The sequence below is a fragment of the Cyphomyrmex costatus genome, unplaced genomic scaffold (assembly GCF_001594065.2).
Source record: "Cyphomyrmex costatus isolate MS0001 unplaced genomic scaffold, Ccosl1.0 scaffold20, whole genome shotgun sequence".
Taxonomy (NCBI): domain Eukaryota; kingdom Metazoa; phylum Arthropoda; class Insecta; order Hymenoptera; family Formicidae; genus Cyphomyrmex; species Cyphomyrmex costatus.
In genome coordinates, this window is record NW_017276039.1 from 158516 (window position 1) to 178174 (window position 19659).

The 19659-nt window shown below is 35.7% G+C and overlaps 1 protein-coding gene across 1 annotated transcript; it reads right to left on the reverse strand.

Moving 5' to 3' along the window:
- Nucleotides 1-10509: 10509 nt before the first annotated feature.
- LOC108773227 (rhoGEF domain-containing protein gxcI) lies at nucleotides 10510-11989 on the reverse strand. Its single transcript, XM_018538971.1, has one exon. The coding sequence runs from the start codon at nucleotides 11884-11886 to the stop codon at nucleotides 10510-10512; it is 1377 nt and encodes a 458-aa protein (XP_018394473.1). The 5' UTR covers nucleotides 11887-11989.
- Between the last annotated feature and the right edge of the window lie 7670 nt (nucleotides 11990-19659).

The window sequence follows — 19659 nt, forward strand, 5'->3', positions numbered from 1 at the left end:
AACATTATAAACATGGAAATGGCATTGTAAGAGTCAAACGAAAAGTAAATTAACAAACAATTAATACATATATTCTAAAATGAACTTATAAAATTTACATAAATGTAACGATTAAAAAACAGATGTTAATTACATTACTAGTTTCGACCACCAAATCTGGTCCTCTTCAGATGAAACACTTAACGTTGAAATGTACATAATTATGGAAAAACATCAATACATAAGAAAATCTTGTGCGTAGTTAAATATATAACAAAAAATTTACAAATCTATACGTGAGAATATTAGTTGGTCCGTGAATCCATATATTTACAAAAATAGTCATAATGATAAATGTCACACAATAAGAAAACAGTAAAAAAAAATTTTTTTCCTTTAAAAAAACTTATGTCAGAAATATTACAAAACTATCGAAGTACATCTTGAGATAAAAAGTTATACATGGAATACGTCAAACATCCTCAACGGACCAATTCCGACTCAATTTAATTTAAGATTTTAATATGTCTTTAAACATATTATTAAGATCTTGTTAGATGCTATAAGCATCAAAAATTTGTGATATTACTACGGTAGTTAATAGATTTGCGTTTTAAGTTCGACGGATGTTCGGCGCGCAATGGGGGGGGGAACTACTTACGTGGTATATAATATTCACACTCTAACATATCTTATATATTGTCGCACCAATAACCGCGGAATAGCTCTCATTAGCCTGATTATTCTTGTTATTTATTTTTGAGGTAATAAAAAATTGTTTGCATTAAAAATACCGATTCTCTATGGGATTAAATATTATTAATATTTAACAGAATAGCTGTTAGAATGGCGTTGTTGCACGGAATATGCCAGAGATCCGGGTTTGCGACTCCCGGTCGAGATATTTTTCACTGGAAAAAATTAATTATTTACAGTTTTTAATAGGGTTTTCAACATTAGTAAGATCGATATGAAATGCGTAAACATCAATAATAAAACATCAATAATTGTTAAATTGGTAGACAATTTGAACTCGTAATATTGCTGCGCTAGTTTATTAGTGTTTATTAGTGTTGCGTTTCAAGTCTGAAAAAATTTCGGCACGCAATCGAAAAATTACATTCGTAGTATATAAATTCACACACAATTATTTAGAAGCACTCCGTGATCCAACTTAGACCACTGTGATGTTGTCTCATTCGGTTTTAATTTAAATATTTTATAACAAACTGATTTTCTTAATACTATGAAAAAATAATTTCGCATTTAACATCATTTATTTAAATAATTACTATAACATAACGTGATATACATATAAAATAAAGTATGTACAATTTTGGATAATCGCTATGACCGAATTACTGAGACATAACATTTGTTTATGAAGTATTCATTAAAGCTGAGTTCAACAAAACATGCGTGAAGGACAATTGTTCATAAAAATCAATTTAGGGAAACCAAACTGCAAGCTATTGCTGTGCACTGGGATGGAAAACTACTTCCAGCTTTAACAGATAGATCCTGTACTAGTATGACTATAAATTTTTTTTTTCAATTCGTATTAAATGTTTTCATTATCTGTATTCTACTTTAAGCTGCCACCTACTTTAACCAGAGTGTGTATATTATGTATAAACAGATCCTGTAATTATTTCAAGTGTGGTGACACTGAATAAATCCTTGGCATTCCAATATTTAATTCTGGAACAGAAGAAGAGCAGGTGTTTACTGTTTGCGAATTATTTGCTGATTGGGATCTCGTAAATCTGTAAAACCGTTAAATTATGATAATGGACAGTAATCTCAAGTACCGGATGTTCGAATGGTGCGTGCAATGGAACAAAATAATATTATATTTAAGAAAAGCTACAAATCGAAGCAGATTGTTGAATGATAATAATTAAATTTATCATATTTAACAATTCATTAAAAATACAGAAATTACATACATTTCGACCTTCATCAAGTCATTTTAAGTGTGAACCGAAAAGCAATTTAAACTAATTAAAAATAAAAAGATTACAATATTATAAGTCGGTTAATATACAATAAAATATTGTTAAATTTTGACATATACTAATAATTTATTAGTTTATTATTAGTAATAAATTTTTAAGGATATTAGAATTAAAAGGTTTAACCTGTTTGACCTGCTGTTTTCTCATTGGTTACCATTTTCGCGTATCTATACAAAAGAAAAGAGAGTATCTACTCCTTCGTCAAGTCAGGACGGGCGAAACTCGGCCTCTAAGATAAAGGCCGAAATGGAAAGGAAATTGTTGTAGACGAAAAGAAACGCTTCAAAGCATTCGTAGTGGCAACTCGACCGCACCCTTAGTTGACCCAGACACAATAGAGACGAAATCAGCTGCGGATTCAGGTGCGGTTTTCACACAATAATCCTGCTCGTATACCAGCTGAGCTCAGGGAGCAGGTATACGAAATCGAGTTGGAACTTAAAATTCCATATTCCCGTTAATTTTGCTCCGATCGGCTTCAAATTTTCACACAATAATCTTGAGACATTGTACATTCAGATAAAAAAATAAAAAAATGGTCAAAAAAAAGTTAAAATACCTTACCCTCCCCTTAAGAATCAAAGAATAATTTAAAAAATTATTCAACAAATAAATTAAAGAAGACTCTCGAAAATTTCAAATAACAAGAATAATCAGGCTAATAAGAGCTATTCCGCGGTTATTGGTGCGACAATATATAAGATATGTTAGAGTGTGAATATTATATACCACGTAAGTACTTCCCCCCCCATTGCGCGCCGAACATCCGTCGAACTTAAAACGCAAATCTATTAACTACCGTAGTAATATCACAAATTTTTGATGCTTATAGCATCTAACAAGATCTTAATAATATGTGTGGTATTAAGATCTTGTTAGATGCTATAAGCATCAAAAATTTGTGATATTACTACGGTAGTTAATAGATTTGCGTTTTAAGTTCGACGGATGTTCGGCGCGCAATGGGGGGGGAAGTACTTACGTGGTATATAATATTCACACTCTAACATATCTTATATATTGTCGCACCAATAACCGCGGAATAGCTCTCATTAGCCTGATTATTCTTGTTATTAAAAAATTATGTCTATTTTGAAATTAATAATATTGCAATCATAATAATATTACAACCAAATAATAATGAAAACTTTTTGACATTATCATAGGCTTACTCTTACTACATGTTTCGGCTTTATCTTTAAGCCTTCTTCAGATATAAAAATATTCTAACGCAGTAAATTATAACTTAAAATTCATGTATTTGCAGGATAATCGATAATTTTTATGAAATGAATATTTAATCGGAGTCACAGAAATTGCTCGTCAAGCGATTGGTTGGCCAAATACGAAAATTTCTCGTTGTCTCTCTCTCTAGAAAAGACAAAGAAAATAAAAGTATATTATACATATATTAATGATATTCAATAAGTCTCGTGAGAACACTTGAGCGGGACGGCCGTCTTTCCCCCCCGTCTCGAAATATATTGCGCCTCGACCAATATTTTTGAAAAGTGTTGCCGACTCGTCTAGGCGCGTAGGGCGTGGCTGTGCGGTGCGGAGAAAGTTTTACGAGCGTCTTATAGCCACAGGCGTCCAGTGTTTGGGGGGGCGCGCCATTTTTGTTCGTTATTGCATATCATTCGTGCATGTCTGCCCGGTGTTTCGAGACTGCCGGTGCCTTGTATAGGGGAGCGAGGGGCATGTTGTAACAATTTTCAAAATATTGTATATATTATGAAGTATTTTATAACTATAATTACTTTTATCGAGAAATCAATCATTCCTACAGAATTTTGATTCTATTCGCATTTTTCGAGGACCTTAGTGGCCCAGTATCAGTCCGTTCAGGCTGCGGGGCCAATAAAAGAAGCAAAAGAAGAAGAAGAATGATATTCAATAAACAAAAAGACACACCACATTGTCACAAGAAATCTTGTAAACAACGTTTTGGTTTATATAGGTTCCAGCTGATCCTTCCCTCTTTCTATTAAGTTTTTTAATGTATTTGTGTGGGATAGTAAAGGCCAATTTACAGTTGCATATGTTGCCTATTGGTGTAAATTTTTCTGATATAGAATTTACATATGAAAATGTAAAAAATTTTTTATCTTTAACATTTTTATTATTGGAACTATTACTATTGTTAATTTAAAATTTAATTATATTTTAAATAGTCGAAAAAATAAATGATAGTGGATATCCATTAATAAAAAAAATATTAATTGCATTAATTATAGATTATTTTACTGGAACTACGGATGACGTAAAAACGAATTATTTTGTCTACAACTTCGTAAATTACATCTCTCTTGTGACAAAGCGGATGGTACAAATAAAGTGATAATTTTACTCTCCTAAGTTTTTTAAAAGGAAAGCCTTCGAAGAATTTTAAGATTTGATAAATATCAATTGGTTGTATAAAGCCATGCCGATCAAAATTTCGTAACTAGACTGACTTATAATAAATGTAAACATATTTACAAAAAAAAAGTTTTACATTTTAATACACATTTTATTATACATTTAAACATTACAAAGTATCATATACGTAGATATAATCTTCTTTGGTACAATTTCTTTCTTAATGATGCCAAGTAAACAAAATATTGCATAAAAAATATTTCCATTTCGTATAAATTATGAAAATAATACACACAGTTCTTTTCTTTTTCTTTCAAATATTAAATCTTTCCTGTCACAAAAATTATAAATACTTTTCTAACTAAAACGATACCTACAACGGTATTAGTAAATAAAATCGATAAGAAGGTATGACTGATTGAAGCTACAGATAATTTCTTCTTTACCGACGATAGATTTAAATAAACCATTCTGATGCACAGGGATCCTAAAGCGACGGCTGAACTTGATCAAGGTCGATAAAACAGGTGATCCTGCTGAAAAATCTATATCAAACGGTACTGCGCGCTCAACAGAAAAAGAACAGATCGATTGTTCTCTGGGGAACTTATATATGTTAAAATCGAGACGAAAGTATGACTGGTTGAAGCTACAAACAATTTCTTCTTTACCCACGACAGATTTAAATGAGGCTATACCATTGAAGCTAAATTGATCCATCTTTCGGTAAAAATTTCAACGTACTATTTTACTATTTTATTCTTTTACTCTTAAAGTTTATATAGTAAATAGATTACCCTATAGTAACATTTATCAAAAGATTGAACATTCGGCCCTGAATGTCAAGCTGTATGTATTCTTATTCTATTAGAAAAATAAGTCTTTTTTTCTTTCCATTGGGGATCTTTAAACAATACAACTATCTTTAGCAAAAAAAAATATGCAATTTTTTTAAACCTTTATATGCGTATTAACTTAAAATAACATATTCTTTATTGACGTCATATAAACACAATACTGCAGAGGATTCTTATTGCTATGAAATAATTATTGAAGTGAAAGACCTTTTTCACTTTTCTCGTAAAGATTTTTAACAAAATTTTTAACAAAACTTTTAACAAAATCTGCATTTTACTTCATGCTGCCACCTACTCTAACCGGGGTGTAATAAACCGCCGTATCATGTTGCCATAGCGACCACGACTTGTTTGCATGTCGATGCGAATTCGAATCGCGGTTTCGTAATCACGCTAATAAACATTCGCGGTCAATCGGCTCAAACGCATGTTTTTAGAGTCCACGTCGGATAATCAGATTATCAGCACAATGAATGACATCATGACAAATGTCGCGGCTAAGAATCGACTCGATTTCGACGATTTACATTCGTCGTCGCTGGATAAACGCCCGGAGGACGAGCACGACATAGAGAAATCCTCAAGTACTGTCGAGGAGATCCTGCAGCAAGTACAACGAGAATTGTGCCTGATCAAGTTGTGTTGGCCGGATGTCTCGATAATGACGGAGGACCTCTACGTACGATCACTTCCGAATACCTACCGTTACGTCAGTGACAAGGAGCGATTGCTATTGTGGTACGCGGAAAACTTTCGACGGCAGTTCCATGCGAAGTACGCGAATCGCCGACCGATGCTGTTAGCCTGCGAAAATGAATGTCGTGTACAAGTGAGTAAAATTTGATCTCGAAAAAGTTATGATTCTTGATTGATTATCACATCACGAATTCTTGCTGTACGTTAATACAATAAACATTAGTATACAGAAAGAGAAAGAAAAGAGCCTTGTCGTTTTTCTTAATTACTACATGAATTTTATATTCAACAAAATTATGTCTCTTCTTTTTTCAAGTCACAATATCTCAAATAGTACATTATATTCTGAGAATATTTTTGGGATATTCTGAAAATGTATGTCAAAATATGTACTCAAGATATTCTTATTACCATTTATTTCTTGCTTGACAGCAATAACCAAAACATCTTCAGAATATCATGTGCTATATGGGATCGGGATTAAGAAAAAAAATATATCATACTTATTAAAAGTTGATCTTTTGTAATTCGCAATATATAAGAGAGAGATTATTATAAGTATGCCTAGTAAAATCAGCTGATCAAAGTCAGCTGTTTGTAATATCAGCTGATCTTGCGATCAGCTGATTAGACTATTGCATAGTTAAAACATGTGAAAATATGTAATGTTAAAAAAAATTATCAATGTCGTTAATGTGCGTTTAGATTAATAATTCCTATCAGCATTTATGGTAAAATTCTATGTATAGTTCTTATAGTCTGTGAAAATACAAAAAATAATTAAGGAATTTGAATATATGTTTATATCAAATACATTAAGAATATATATATATATATATAAATTTTTAAACGACATAAATAAGAGAGTAATTTTTTATCTTGATGATATCTAACCTAAGATTTTGCTCCACACAATTTGATTAAAAATAATATTCTTAAAAATAAGGATTAGGTACTTTTATATAAGGATTAAAATAAAAACAAACTTTATACTTATTTTTTTATAGTTTTTTTTTATTATTTCTACTTACAAATTAATTTTTACATTTATATCTAATAATACAAAAAAAAACGCAATAGATATATCGCATTCAGAATACCGCGACGAAAAACGCTGATAGAATTAATGTTTTTCTTTTCAAAGAAATTTGTATCAACGAGTCTCAAACGAAGTACGCTGCCGTATTCGGAATTGTATACATGGCGCGAATGTATACTATTCATCAGTGACCATATCGAGTATCAGCCATTAGACAAATCTTTCAATATGGTAAGTAAAGAAAAAATGATCTAAGATTTTCTTTTTTCGACATTGTGTCGCGCGCATTCCGAATCAATTTTTATACTAATGAATGAAGAGCAGACTTTCAAAATGTATTTTGTCCAAAATATCATTCTTTTTAAAGTTATTTTTAAAGAATTAATAAAATTTTATGATTTATTTTTTTTATTTTTTCAATTTTATATAAAGATAAAACTTATTTTTTTTTTAAATTATGACACTTGTCTAACAGAATAGTTTAATTAATTCTAAACACTACAATTAACCATTAATTACGAATTTTGGACGCATTTTAAAAGTCTGTTCTTCAAAAATACTTTTAATAATTTATATTACGAAATTATCTTAAATATAAATCTTAAACTATCCTACACTGAAAAAAAGTCTAGTAATAGCTATTAAATGTATGGTGGAATAATGTCAAATGTTTGGTTAACATAAAAAATAATGTTACTTTTACAAATATTTAGTATTATCATAAATATTCAGTAGCTATTACTAGACTTTTTTTCAGTGTATATGTGTATACTATTTTAAGAGGTAGAAAATGGAAAGAAAAAGTAACTACTGTTATGATATTTGTAAGCATCGCGTTTGCTACGCGACATGTCAAATTTATTATAATTTTTAACCCCAAAAAAGTAATGAGAAAAAATTATTCTAATATATCTATACTAAAAGAAAAATTTTATCATTTGATTATATGAAAAAAATGATAATTTTTAGTCTTATGATATTTGTGAGCATCGCGTTTGCTACGCGACTTGTCAAATTTTTTTTGATCTTAAACACCCAAAAAAGTAATGAAAAAAAATTATTCTAATATATCTATACTAAAAAAAAAATTTTGTTATTTGATTATATGAAAAAAATGATAATTTTTAGTCTTATGATATTTGTGAGCATCGCGTTTGCTATGCGACTTGTCAAATTTATTTTGATTTTAAACATGCAAAAAAGTAATGAGAAAAAATTATTCTAATACATTTATACTAAAAAAAAAAATTTTGTCATTTGATTATATGAAAAAAATGATAATTTTTAGTCTTATGATATTTGTGAGCATCGCGTTTGCTATGCGACTTGTCAAATTTATTTTGATTTTAAACATGCAAAAAAGTAATGAGAAAAAATTATTCTAATACATCTATACTAAAAAAAAAAAATTTTATTATTTGATTATATGAAAAAAATGATAATTTTTAGTCTTATGATATTTGTGAGCATCGCGTTTGCTATGCGACTTGTCAAATTTTTTTTTATTTTAAACACCCAAAAAAGGAATGAGAAAAAATTACTCTAACGTATTATGTATACTAAACAAAAAAAATTATGTTAAAATTACTTATAAGAAAAAAATGATAATTTTTTCTCTTTCACGCTCACACGCTGTGCTTCATCCTATCGTTATTGCTTGGTATTTGCAAAAAAAAAAAGATAGAATAAAGCTTACAGCGTAAAAAACGAACGCATTCATCGTCTTAATTGCTATTGTAGGAACACTAATGTAATCTAACCCTAACTTAGCCGAGTGTAATAGTAAATGCTTTGGTGAAACACTTACAATTACAGGATCACTTCAAATGTACACTATATACAAATATAAAACCAAACAATTTGGTAACTATTACTGAATTGTTATCCAAGATTTAAGTTTGGTAATAAAGCTAGGATAGAGCGGAGCTTTTCGATCTATTTTTCATAAATAATTTTTAAGCAGCACATGATTATTTATAAATTGTGTTCTTAATATTAAACTTTAGTCGTAATTATAAGCATCTCACTGCAAAAAGATATTGTTTACTATCGTAAACTTTAGTATTATTACCTTAAAGTTAAATCTAACTAAGTCATGGCACAGCCTCACTCTCTCTCTCTCTCTCTCTATCCTAGATAATGATTATAACTAAATTGTATGATAAGTATAACTAAACGAATTGGCAAATATAGCTAAATTACACAGTAATCAAATAGTATGGCAAATATTTCTAAATTAATCTGTCATAAAAAGTTTGTATTTCAAGAGTTATTTGATTTAATAAACATTATCAAATCGTTTGGTCATAATTACTGTACGATTTAACAATTATTAAGTCTTTGTCAACAATTTGGTAACTATGCTTAAAACAAGACATATTGTTGGCAATTATATATGGATGACATAAAATTTTCTATATTATTACAACTGAGCTTCGGTCATATAGACTTGATTATACAGAAAGCTCGACTAAATTTTATATGCTAGAAACGACCATTTAGCGGCAGTTCTGACTATACCACATATCTATATCCACGCTTTTTAAACGCTCATTTGCACCAAATAATCTAATGACTGTTATTAAATTAATTAATAAATCTTTTTTCGTAAAATTTTACAATAGTTACATATATACATACAATTACATATTTACAAATAATTACTAACAATTAAATATTCAAAGTATAAAGAAAAACGGTCTAAATCGAGCGGTAATAAGATTTTTTAATTAATAAATTTCTAATTAACACAATATTACTAAAGAACATAAAATAAAAATATAAAAAATATGTAAAGTATAAAAATATCGAACGTTTCGGAATTCATAGGTCTTTCATAGCGATTCATGAAGATATTTCGATGTCAACGAGATAAACATACTATCTTACAGTCAAAGCAATATGGTGTAATATTGTACTGGTGTGACAATTTGTTTATAGAGAAATGATCTCTTGTTTTTTTATGTGAATGTGAAAATTGTATAAAATGTATGAAAACAAGAGCATCATTTCTCTTCAAACAAATTATCATACCAGTACAATACCGTACTCGTTGACATCAAAATATCTTCATGAATCGCTATGAAAGACCTATGAATTCCGAAACGTTCGATATTTTTATACTTTATATATTTTTTATATTTTTATTTTATGTTCCTTAGAGTAATATTGCAAATTATAAATTTATTAATTAAAATACCTTATTACCCCTCGATTTAGATTGTTTGTCTTTATACTGCAAAAAACACGAGCGAAATCTAATTAATTAAATATTCATTTAAATCAACAATTTGGTTTTTTAAGAGTTAAATCATTTAGATGGAGCAAATGAACGATAATTTTATTTTTCTAAATACATAGTAATTATTACTATAAAACAACTGATTCCTATTATCATGTTTGGTAATACTTACTAAATATTGAGTCAATACGATCAAAATTCAGTAAATATTACCAGACGTTTGTCTCAATGTACCTAAGGTATAATACATAGATATTTACATAATTTATGTACATTATATATACATATACATACAAATATGTATTAAATACATACTTGCTAGCTCGTACCGTTGATTTTTCGGAGGGATTCTCTCTTTGTACTTTTCTCAACCCAATCTTTTAGCCGTGATAAAAGACTCTGCATATTATTCAACTGTTTATACGTACAAACAGGTTGACCATGATTGCTCAACCATTTCAACAATTTGGCGCAATGCTCCACCATGTCATTACACTCCGGTGGCACAGGAGGATAATTTTCTCTCGCGGTCTCATTATCTATGTCATCCTTATCATTATTATTTACAGCATCATTATTATTTACAGCATCACATAGCGAGTCTACTTTATTCGTAGAAGATGATTTAAGATGTGAAGGTGTAAGACTATCTACTATACTATTAAGAGTTCTACCGTTTCTTACAGTTCTACATTGGGGTACGCTTACGACTGCCTCACTGCTGTTCGTTGATGTTGATGGCATTTGATTGTCCATGATTTGATTGTTCGGTTGAGAGATCGAGCTTCCGGACGACTTTTCCACGTTCGGTGATCGATTACACTCCGTCCTCAACGATTTTTGGAATGTTGAATGACCTTGTACGCTAGACTTTTTTTTATTTTCGTTAAGTAGCGTATTTGTTGTAGCGTTGATTTGCTGTTGCGATTGATGTTGTTGTTGCTGCTGCTGTTGTTGTAGATGTTGTTGTTGCCTCATGTTTGTTAATGCCATATTGGTCACTGTGCCGTTGTTCCTGGTCAGCAGACTATCCGTAAGAAGAGTTGCAGCAGGCGCGTATCCAGAAAAAGAAAGGAGTGTTTCTGGTTTCAATAATGTGCTTAACATAGCTAAAGTACTGTTCGGATCAGCCGACATCATATTATATAGGTATGGGTGGAATATGGGGTCACTCGATGTCATCGCTCGAGCTGATGTTGAGATGTTAGCTGATGTATTGTCAATTTTCAGTCGTTTATGGGGCGGACCGGTTTCAAACTCCTCAACTTTCTCTGTAAGGTTGGTAGCTGATCCTAATCCTAATATCGTAGCTTGAGCGGTTGGGGTTGATCGCGACGAAGAACATGCTCCACTATTGTTACTGTTATCTGAACTTGACGTCAGAATGTGTTCATAACCTGCCAGTGGTGTTCCTGACAGTGATGTTCCCGACGCCTTCATGTTATTCAATTGTGTTAAAATCTTTTGCTCAGCCTTACACCAACCGCGCAGGGTCGATTCGGGTACGCCGATATCGCGTGCGACAGCGGCTTTAGATTCGCCATTATGCACACGATTAATAGCATCTATTTTTTCTTGAGGTGTAAGAGCTCTTAATGGTCGCTTACCAGCTTGTCTTGATTCATTCCGTGGTAACGCACCTTGTCTGGATGGTCCAGGATCACTAGTAACATTTAAGCATCTTGAAAAGTTCATTGCCTGACGGTAACTAATTGAGTCCTGACGCCGTGTCGGTCTCCGATCTTTTATTCTGTTCGTAGACCCTCCCGAATCTGGAGACAAATCTACAGCGGATTCTTGGTCCATGTTGATACGAACCGGACACTTGCTGAAATCCTCGCCAATTCGATTAACTTTCGGAGCACTAACCAAGTCTCTTCTTGGAATGCTTAACACTTAACACTGAGTTTGAAAAAACGTCAAACGTTCGTTTAATTTTACTGACAAAACTAATTTCTGTACGCAGACACGGAGACGGAACGACCCGTACGCCGCGCTGCCAGTACGGCGTGTGGCGCCGATTCGTATCTCGTACAGTAGTAAATAATACTGTGTGTAAACGCGGTTACGCCGTCGCAGCCGGTCGGGGGAGTAGTAGTACTCGTTCCTCCTCCGTGGTGGAATAGCACATGCGCTCACAGAGAGTAATAAAGAACTTTTTTATGAATGAAACAACTCGGTCGGTCGGTCGGTCGGGCGGCTACAACCACCTCTCTCTCTCTCTCTCTCTCTCTCTCTCTCTCTTTCTCTCTCTCTCTCTCTCTCTCTCTCTCTTCTTCCCCCTCCTACACACTGCTGCCCTCCGTCGAAGCAAGGCACTGCCGCTGCTCTCTACACCTTGCCGCTCCACTGCTCTCCCTTTACTCCGCTCTTGTTGACGGCGCTAGCGCGAATAAAACGGAGCGTGTTGGTACTCCCCGGTGTACTGCTTCTCCGCTTCTCCGGTTGCGACTGCAACAGCCAATCCGAAGTGCGCGCGGGAAACGATGTTATTGCTGTACCACGAGGAATAGCGTGGTTGGGGTGGTAGCCGAAGCGTGAGCGAGATAGACGAATCGGGTGAAATGAATACTTCTACCGCGTAACTCGACTGCTCATGTAGTTATAAGCGCAACGAAACACAGACGACTGACGTGACTACATCCAAGCAGTCGACTCGACTGGTCACTCGATGCCCCTCCATCTGCGCGCCACGCCAGGATGTATTTTGCGCGCATCTCTCCCACTCCCTACTCGACAGCAACGACGTCGACAGGGGAGACGAACTACCCCGCGAGCTGCCCTACCATCCTTCGCGTTAGCGAATTGCCCGCTATTTCCTTCCCATGCCCTTCGTCGCACGGCTCTTTTCTAGCTCTGTCATTTGACCCATCGACAACGATGTCGCGATTAGTAGAACCGACCTATACAGAATACTCATTCGGCTCTGCGATTCGTGAATTTCCGTATAGACTTGGAAATAGTAGGTGGGTATATGTCATACACGGATCTTTTCTGGACCTTTGAAGAGTGGGGTATTAAAAAAAAAAAAGAAAAAAGAGATCTCTTTCGATTCGACTCTCTAAATTGTACTCCTTTTGTTATTAACAATATTTAATAATCGTTTAACGCAACAAATAATTCGTGCCCGATGTCGGGTATACCCTCGATTACATTTACATAATATCTAGACAGATGAATCAATTTAATGTTTTAAATAATATATATTTTGAAATTTTTTGTTGAAGCGAGCCGCATGCTGTATGCGGACAGAATGAGAAACACGTGTCCATTTAGCACGAAATTAGTCGCTCTTGTATTTTACATAAGAAAATTTTGTAATGTTTATAACAGTTGCCGAGGTTTCCCGATTTTTTGTGCGGAATATGAAAGCTCAAGGAACAAAGAGGGGGAAAGGGAGGGAGGGAGAGAGAGAGAGAGAGAGAGAGAGGTCAGAGGATGTCGGATCCAGCAAATCCTTCCTTTTCTCGAGGGAAGGTCAAATTTATGAGCGCATTGCCTAAAATCGGTAGTAGCATTCGAGGCGGATGCGGCGTGCAAGGAAGGTGCGGCACAGCGAGGCGAGGCGAGGTAAAGCGAACCGTGGCAAGGAGCGAGGCGCGGTAAGGAGACTCACTCTCGCGATAATTCGCGGGTAAATTTACCGCGAGTAACCGTCGCGCTCGCACGAACGTGAATAAGCGACAAGTGTGTATATACCTGTACGCGCCCCGATATCCCGCGGCCTCGTCGGCGATACACGCGCGAGGACCGACCGCATTTCGTCACGTATACCGGCTCGTTTTTCACCGCGCGACCGTAGTGCGGAGAAAGAGAGCGAGAGCGAGAAAGAGAGAGAGAGAAAAAGAGAGAGGCGTCCTACTCTCGATAATTATCGCTGTCCCCGCGCACGTTTAGGATTTCAGAGCTCCAACTTTGCTAGAATCTCGGATAAAAGCGTATCGCGACGTTGACAAGCATGATCACGACGGCCGCATGCGCCTTTTTCAGCTGTCCTTGAGGTTTACTGTTTCTCTTATTATTATAATGATGGTATTTTATTACGTTTAAAAATTAATTGTTTTTAAATAACATTTTTAATTGTTCTTGATAAAAATAAGACAAGTGTTTGCATCTCTATTAGTGTGACCTCCAATTTGTGCTATTGTGTTTTGCCTATCCTGACTCATTTTAACATATGGCTTATTTTAACAAAGTAGATAATACATGTTAGCTAACTGTTTAAGTTATTATTACGTAAATCATTAGGTATATATAACTTGATTAAAAAATATTTTTCTTATTTTTATTTGTGTTAGTTTTCTCGTTTACTTTTCTTTGTGGCTTATTCAAATACAAAGATAATAGGAACTCTAATAAGAATAGAGACATAGTAACAGAGACAGTTGTTCTACATGTGTGAATATAATACATAACGGAAGAGTTTGTATGCTAGAGATAGAAAGACGGTAGCGAAAATTTTCACGAACCTGAGATAAATAGGAGATATAAATAAGCTAAGAGGCTATCGCAAATAATGTTAGTAATCTTAGATTCGATCGATTTGGAGTTCACTAAAGATAACGGAATTGTAATGCCAGGCGAGATTATAATTAGTCAAATCACGTTAAAGCATCAGTTGGATGCTATTGAAACACGGACGGATAACTTTCAAACCAAATTGCGGATGTACACGAGATCGATGATTTCTCCCGTGAAATAGCGATGTAATGAGACATTCGGTAAACAATAAGATATTTCTGGAAAAGGAGATATGGAATTAATGTATTATATAATTTGATAAACCCATGATCTGACGTTTATACGAATAACAGTTCGATTAGCTGATACAATGACTTTTGGCTCGACTTGTGGTACCGTCGAAATTCATTTGGTATAGAAAGAAAATAATTTTCTCTTTTTAACGACAGTCGCGACGTCGCTCGTATCTCAGACGCGGTCCGCTCCGTATATCACGAAGAGCAGCTGACCCCAGTCCCGGGTGTGAAATACACGCGGCGTTCATGGCGTTGCTAAGAGCGCGACGGCAGCAAAAATATGATTTCGCGGATAAGGCGCGTCGGCCGTCGGCCGTCGGCGCGGCGCAACGTGGCTTCGATCTACGATTAACGAATCGAGTCTCGCGCGCCAACATTACGTCGCGAGAGGCACGAGGAAGCGTTCGCGGCAGAGGGAGTCGATGGGCGGAAGGGGGAGTGTGATGGGGGCGATGGGCAACAAGGCGACGACGACGCCGAGAGGAAAATCGATCGATGGCGTCCTGGTGTTATAGGACGACGAAGGCGCGCACGCACACACACACACGCACACACACACACACACACACACACACACACACACACGCACACGCACAAATACACATACTTTGCCGCCGTCGGCGCGGGTAGACGCGGGTAGACTGGGTTCCACGACTCTCCCGTAGAACGCGAGTCGGGTAAAACCCGTACAATTAATTTTCACCTGCTTCCCTCGGAGCGAGCGAAGGAGCGGAACGATGTCGGATCTCACTCATCATCGTCATCGTCGTCGTCGTCGTCCGGTCCGCCTGCCTTTCGCGGAAGGATGCATACACGCGAGCATGAGCGCGAAAACGCGTCGCGAACTCACGTGTGTGTACGTGCAAGACCCGCGGCGCGTGAGCGCTGTATGCGTGTAGCCTTGCGTGTGCATGTGCGGCGTGCACACGCACACGACTACGCCGGGCTATTTGCGCGACATGTGTGCCGTCGCGTCGCGTCGCGGCCTGAGTTAACGGTCGCTCGCTATCGTTCCTTCGCGGCGACGAGCGACGACGGTGCGCTGCCGCTGGCCGCACGATAATATCGATAAACGGCGCTCCTGCTCTCTCCTCGCCCTGGCGTCTCATCGTCGCCGCGATGCCTCGTTGACTTCGTTCGGACTGTTTGCCAAAAGTACGAAGCGTTCGCCCTTAATGATGATAATGTAACTATTAATCGGAGAAATGTTTGCGGTAACGATTAAATGGACAATTTGTTAATGGCCGTGTCATCATTACCGATCCATCGTTACAGAATCCTTCAAATTCTTGAAAAAGTCCATTATTTGAGATAACAGGAAAGTACATACATATATGGTGGTGTATGCATTCCGATTTTCAAGCAAATAATAGCTCTGAGGGATAAGCGTCGTTATCTCAATCTTATTTAAAAATAAACTATTGTTATACTGTACTATTGTCCAAAAATAAAGTTGCGTAATCTCTTTTCCCATTCTCTTTAGTGTATTGATTTCTCTTTACATGCTTGTCGATGAGTAGACTGTAAAATTATTTGCCTCATTATACGTATTTTCTAAATATGTATCAGTGAGTAAATGCCGATTATCAGTTCCAATTATGTCCCCGGTAGTCAGTGAATTCACAATGAAATTCAATTAAAAAGCAATGAAACATGGAATCTTTATAGCTAATTTTACTTTAGTGTATAAATTCAATACATGTATATTCTATTGGAACTGACGTGTATAGAGATGTCGCTATTATATAACAATTAAACTTCTCCTTTAATTGAATTTGATTTTCTAATTACTCATACTTAGGATTGCAGGTCATCATTGATATTCATCGATTCAGAGAAAGATTTAGAAAATATTAATCTATTTGTCGAAGATCAATGAAACGCACGTGGTATGATCCGTTAAAAAAAAAAAAAAAATACGCGTATCTGTCATCACCGGCTGTTTGTCGTCTGCGGAAGCTTCGACGAAGACGAATGTCAGTGTCACGTTCAGCTCGGTTAAACTCAAACCAGTGCGAGAACGGTACAGCAAGTGCCAGGGAAGGAGAGGGAGCTTTCAGATAGGAGCGATAAGATAGGAGAGAACAAGAAAGGAGATAGAGTTAGACAGAAGAGGAGAGTTAAGTTCATTCATAAAAAAGAAAATTATTACGAGCGGCGAAGGGGGAACGCGCGACTCCCGCAAAGTGAATGATACCTCCTGCTACTCCTCTACCTACCTACCCCGTACACCGACCCCTCCCCTCATCCCCCCCCCGGCTCCCGAACGGCGATTACCCCCACCGTGTTGCCCTGCGCCGTCCTTGCAACCGTGAAAGATCTCTCGTGATAAACCTCGATTCTCTCTCCTCCTTCTGCGAATTATTCCTCTCCTTTCTTCCTCTCGCTTTCTTCTCCTTTCTCACTTCTTTCTCTTCCTCTCGAGAGTTGTTGGCGCACCGATAGGAAATCCCGCGAAACTTCGACCTTGTCTTACTCGGAAGTTCTTCGAATAATATCGAGATTAATATCCATCAGGAGAGCATCGGCTGTTATTGTAATTCGGAAAGACTCGCAGACGATATATCGAATACCAGCTCAATATATAACGAGAGTTCGCAAACCTGCGCGTTAGAAGTAGCTAACCATCCCCGACCCGTTGACCCCTAAAGTTTGCAAAGCGAGAATTCACATTTCGTGAATGGAGTGACTCATGAATGTATATCCCAGTGTCTCTCACCTTGCGCACAACCATACATTTGTTCATGCGTTGCATTCGTCGGAACACGTGCAAGCCGTTATTGTGTTATTAGCTAATCTGAGATTCGATTAATGGATTCGATTTAATGCATGGATACGTGTATCTATGATTTAATATACAAACTGTATCGCAAATGATAATGCCGGATAATAAGCTAGGAAGTCCACATTCGAAGCAACTACTAATATTACACGTAAAAATGAAACGAAACTTTCTTTTTAATTTAAAATGTTATTTTTTATTAAAAATAAGAAAATATAGATTTTAAAAAATTGAAATATTAATGTAATACTTTTTCTCGTTAATTCATTAAACTTAAATAAACTTAAACTACATTCTGGTTTGTTGAATTCGTTTCAACGACTTCTATGTGGGAAATATACATACAAGAATTCTCTATTCTAGAATTTTATTTACTAAGAAATTAAAAATAAGCCGTATAGGTATGTATATACTTTGAATAAAATTAAAAATACTAATAAAAAATTCAGTTTTTATCACACTGCATATACATACTTTGATAACTTTATAATTGCCAGAAGTTTGCACCAAATTTTGAAGTCATCATATCTCGAAAAATCTATCTCAAATTACCGACATACTAATTAATATATTTATTTATTACGGATTACTAAATCCGATTAGATTATAACTTTAGCATTTGATTATAACTTTATCTTGATTTAATTTAATTTGTCACTTAAAAGCATTACTTATTAAAATTGTACTGAGGAAGACCTACAAAAATTTAAATATCAAACCCCGTTTACTATTTTCTTTTATATTAACTTTCCAATAAACGTCATTTACACATAAAAATCTTGTGTCGACTCTTTATATGCATTTTAAAAATATATCCATTTACTTATTTTAAATAAATTATATTACTGGAAGTGTTATATTTTGTTGTACAAAAGTCATCGAAACTTTTTCCAACTTAAAGATAAGACTTGTCATGATACTGTAATCTTCGTACAAATAATATATCCTAATTATGACGTAACTTCAGAGAGGGAAATGTGTCGTAATCAAATCCGGAAGACCGCACAATATCGGTCGCCATATCGGAGGACAATTACGTTCTATCGAATGAAGCCGTCCGTTCGTTAATCGTTAGGCCCGGACGATCAAAGGATTAAAGTCGCGTTGCAACGTTGTCTCGCGCGAGAGGCTTCATTATTTTTTGCAAGAATCACAATCTAGCCGATGTTACGCGCGATCGATCAACCCTACGCCGCGGGGGTGGACATGTTCCTCCTTCGCCCTTGGTCTATCAACCTATCCGGTCGTCCGATAGTGCCTCGCCCTCACCGTTATTCGCGTCCTAATCGAGCTAGTAGGCCCTCTGACGCGATATCCCTCCTGTGCCCTTCTCTATTACCCGGCCATCAGCCCGTACGTCCCTCTCTCGGTCTCTCTCGCCGACCGTCCTTAATCGAGCGAGAGCCCTTCGGCGTGCGATTTCGAAATTTCCAACCGATAAAAAAGAAAATCGATATAGCCTGTCTTCCCTTCCTGTCCCTCGTATCTCGCTCTCGTTGACACATCGTCGCACGTACTCTGTCATTCGGCTTCCCGGACACGTAAGCGGACGCGACTCGCAACGGACGGGAGAGCTCGCGTAATCGCCAGGCGGGAAGAAATCCCGATACGCCAGCATACTCTATACTTGGAAAAAGCAGACGAAGAAACGAAGGTGGAAGGAAAAATGCGCGAGGAAAATCGAGAACATGACAAAAGAAAGAGCCCGCATACACAGCAAGTACATGGCAATGTCGCAGAGATAGACCAATACTATAATAAGTATGGTATGTATGTGAGCTCCGTCGCGGTGGCTCTTACTGTGCACAGAGAGAAAGAAAGACTGCAGAGAGAGAGAGAGACGGAGAGAGAAAGATAGATATATATATATTCCAAGCCGATATATATATATATCTTTCTCTCTTTCCTTATATATATATATATATATAT

Coding starts and splice junctions, on each gene's coding strand:
- LOC108773227 (XM_018538971.1), bottom strand. CDS start 11,886: ATGAACTTTTCAAGATGCTTAAATGTTACTAGTGATCCTGGACCATCC.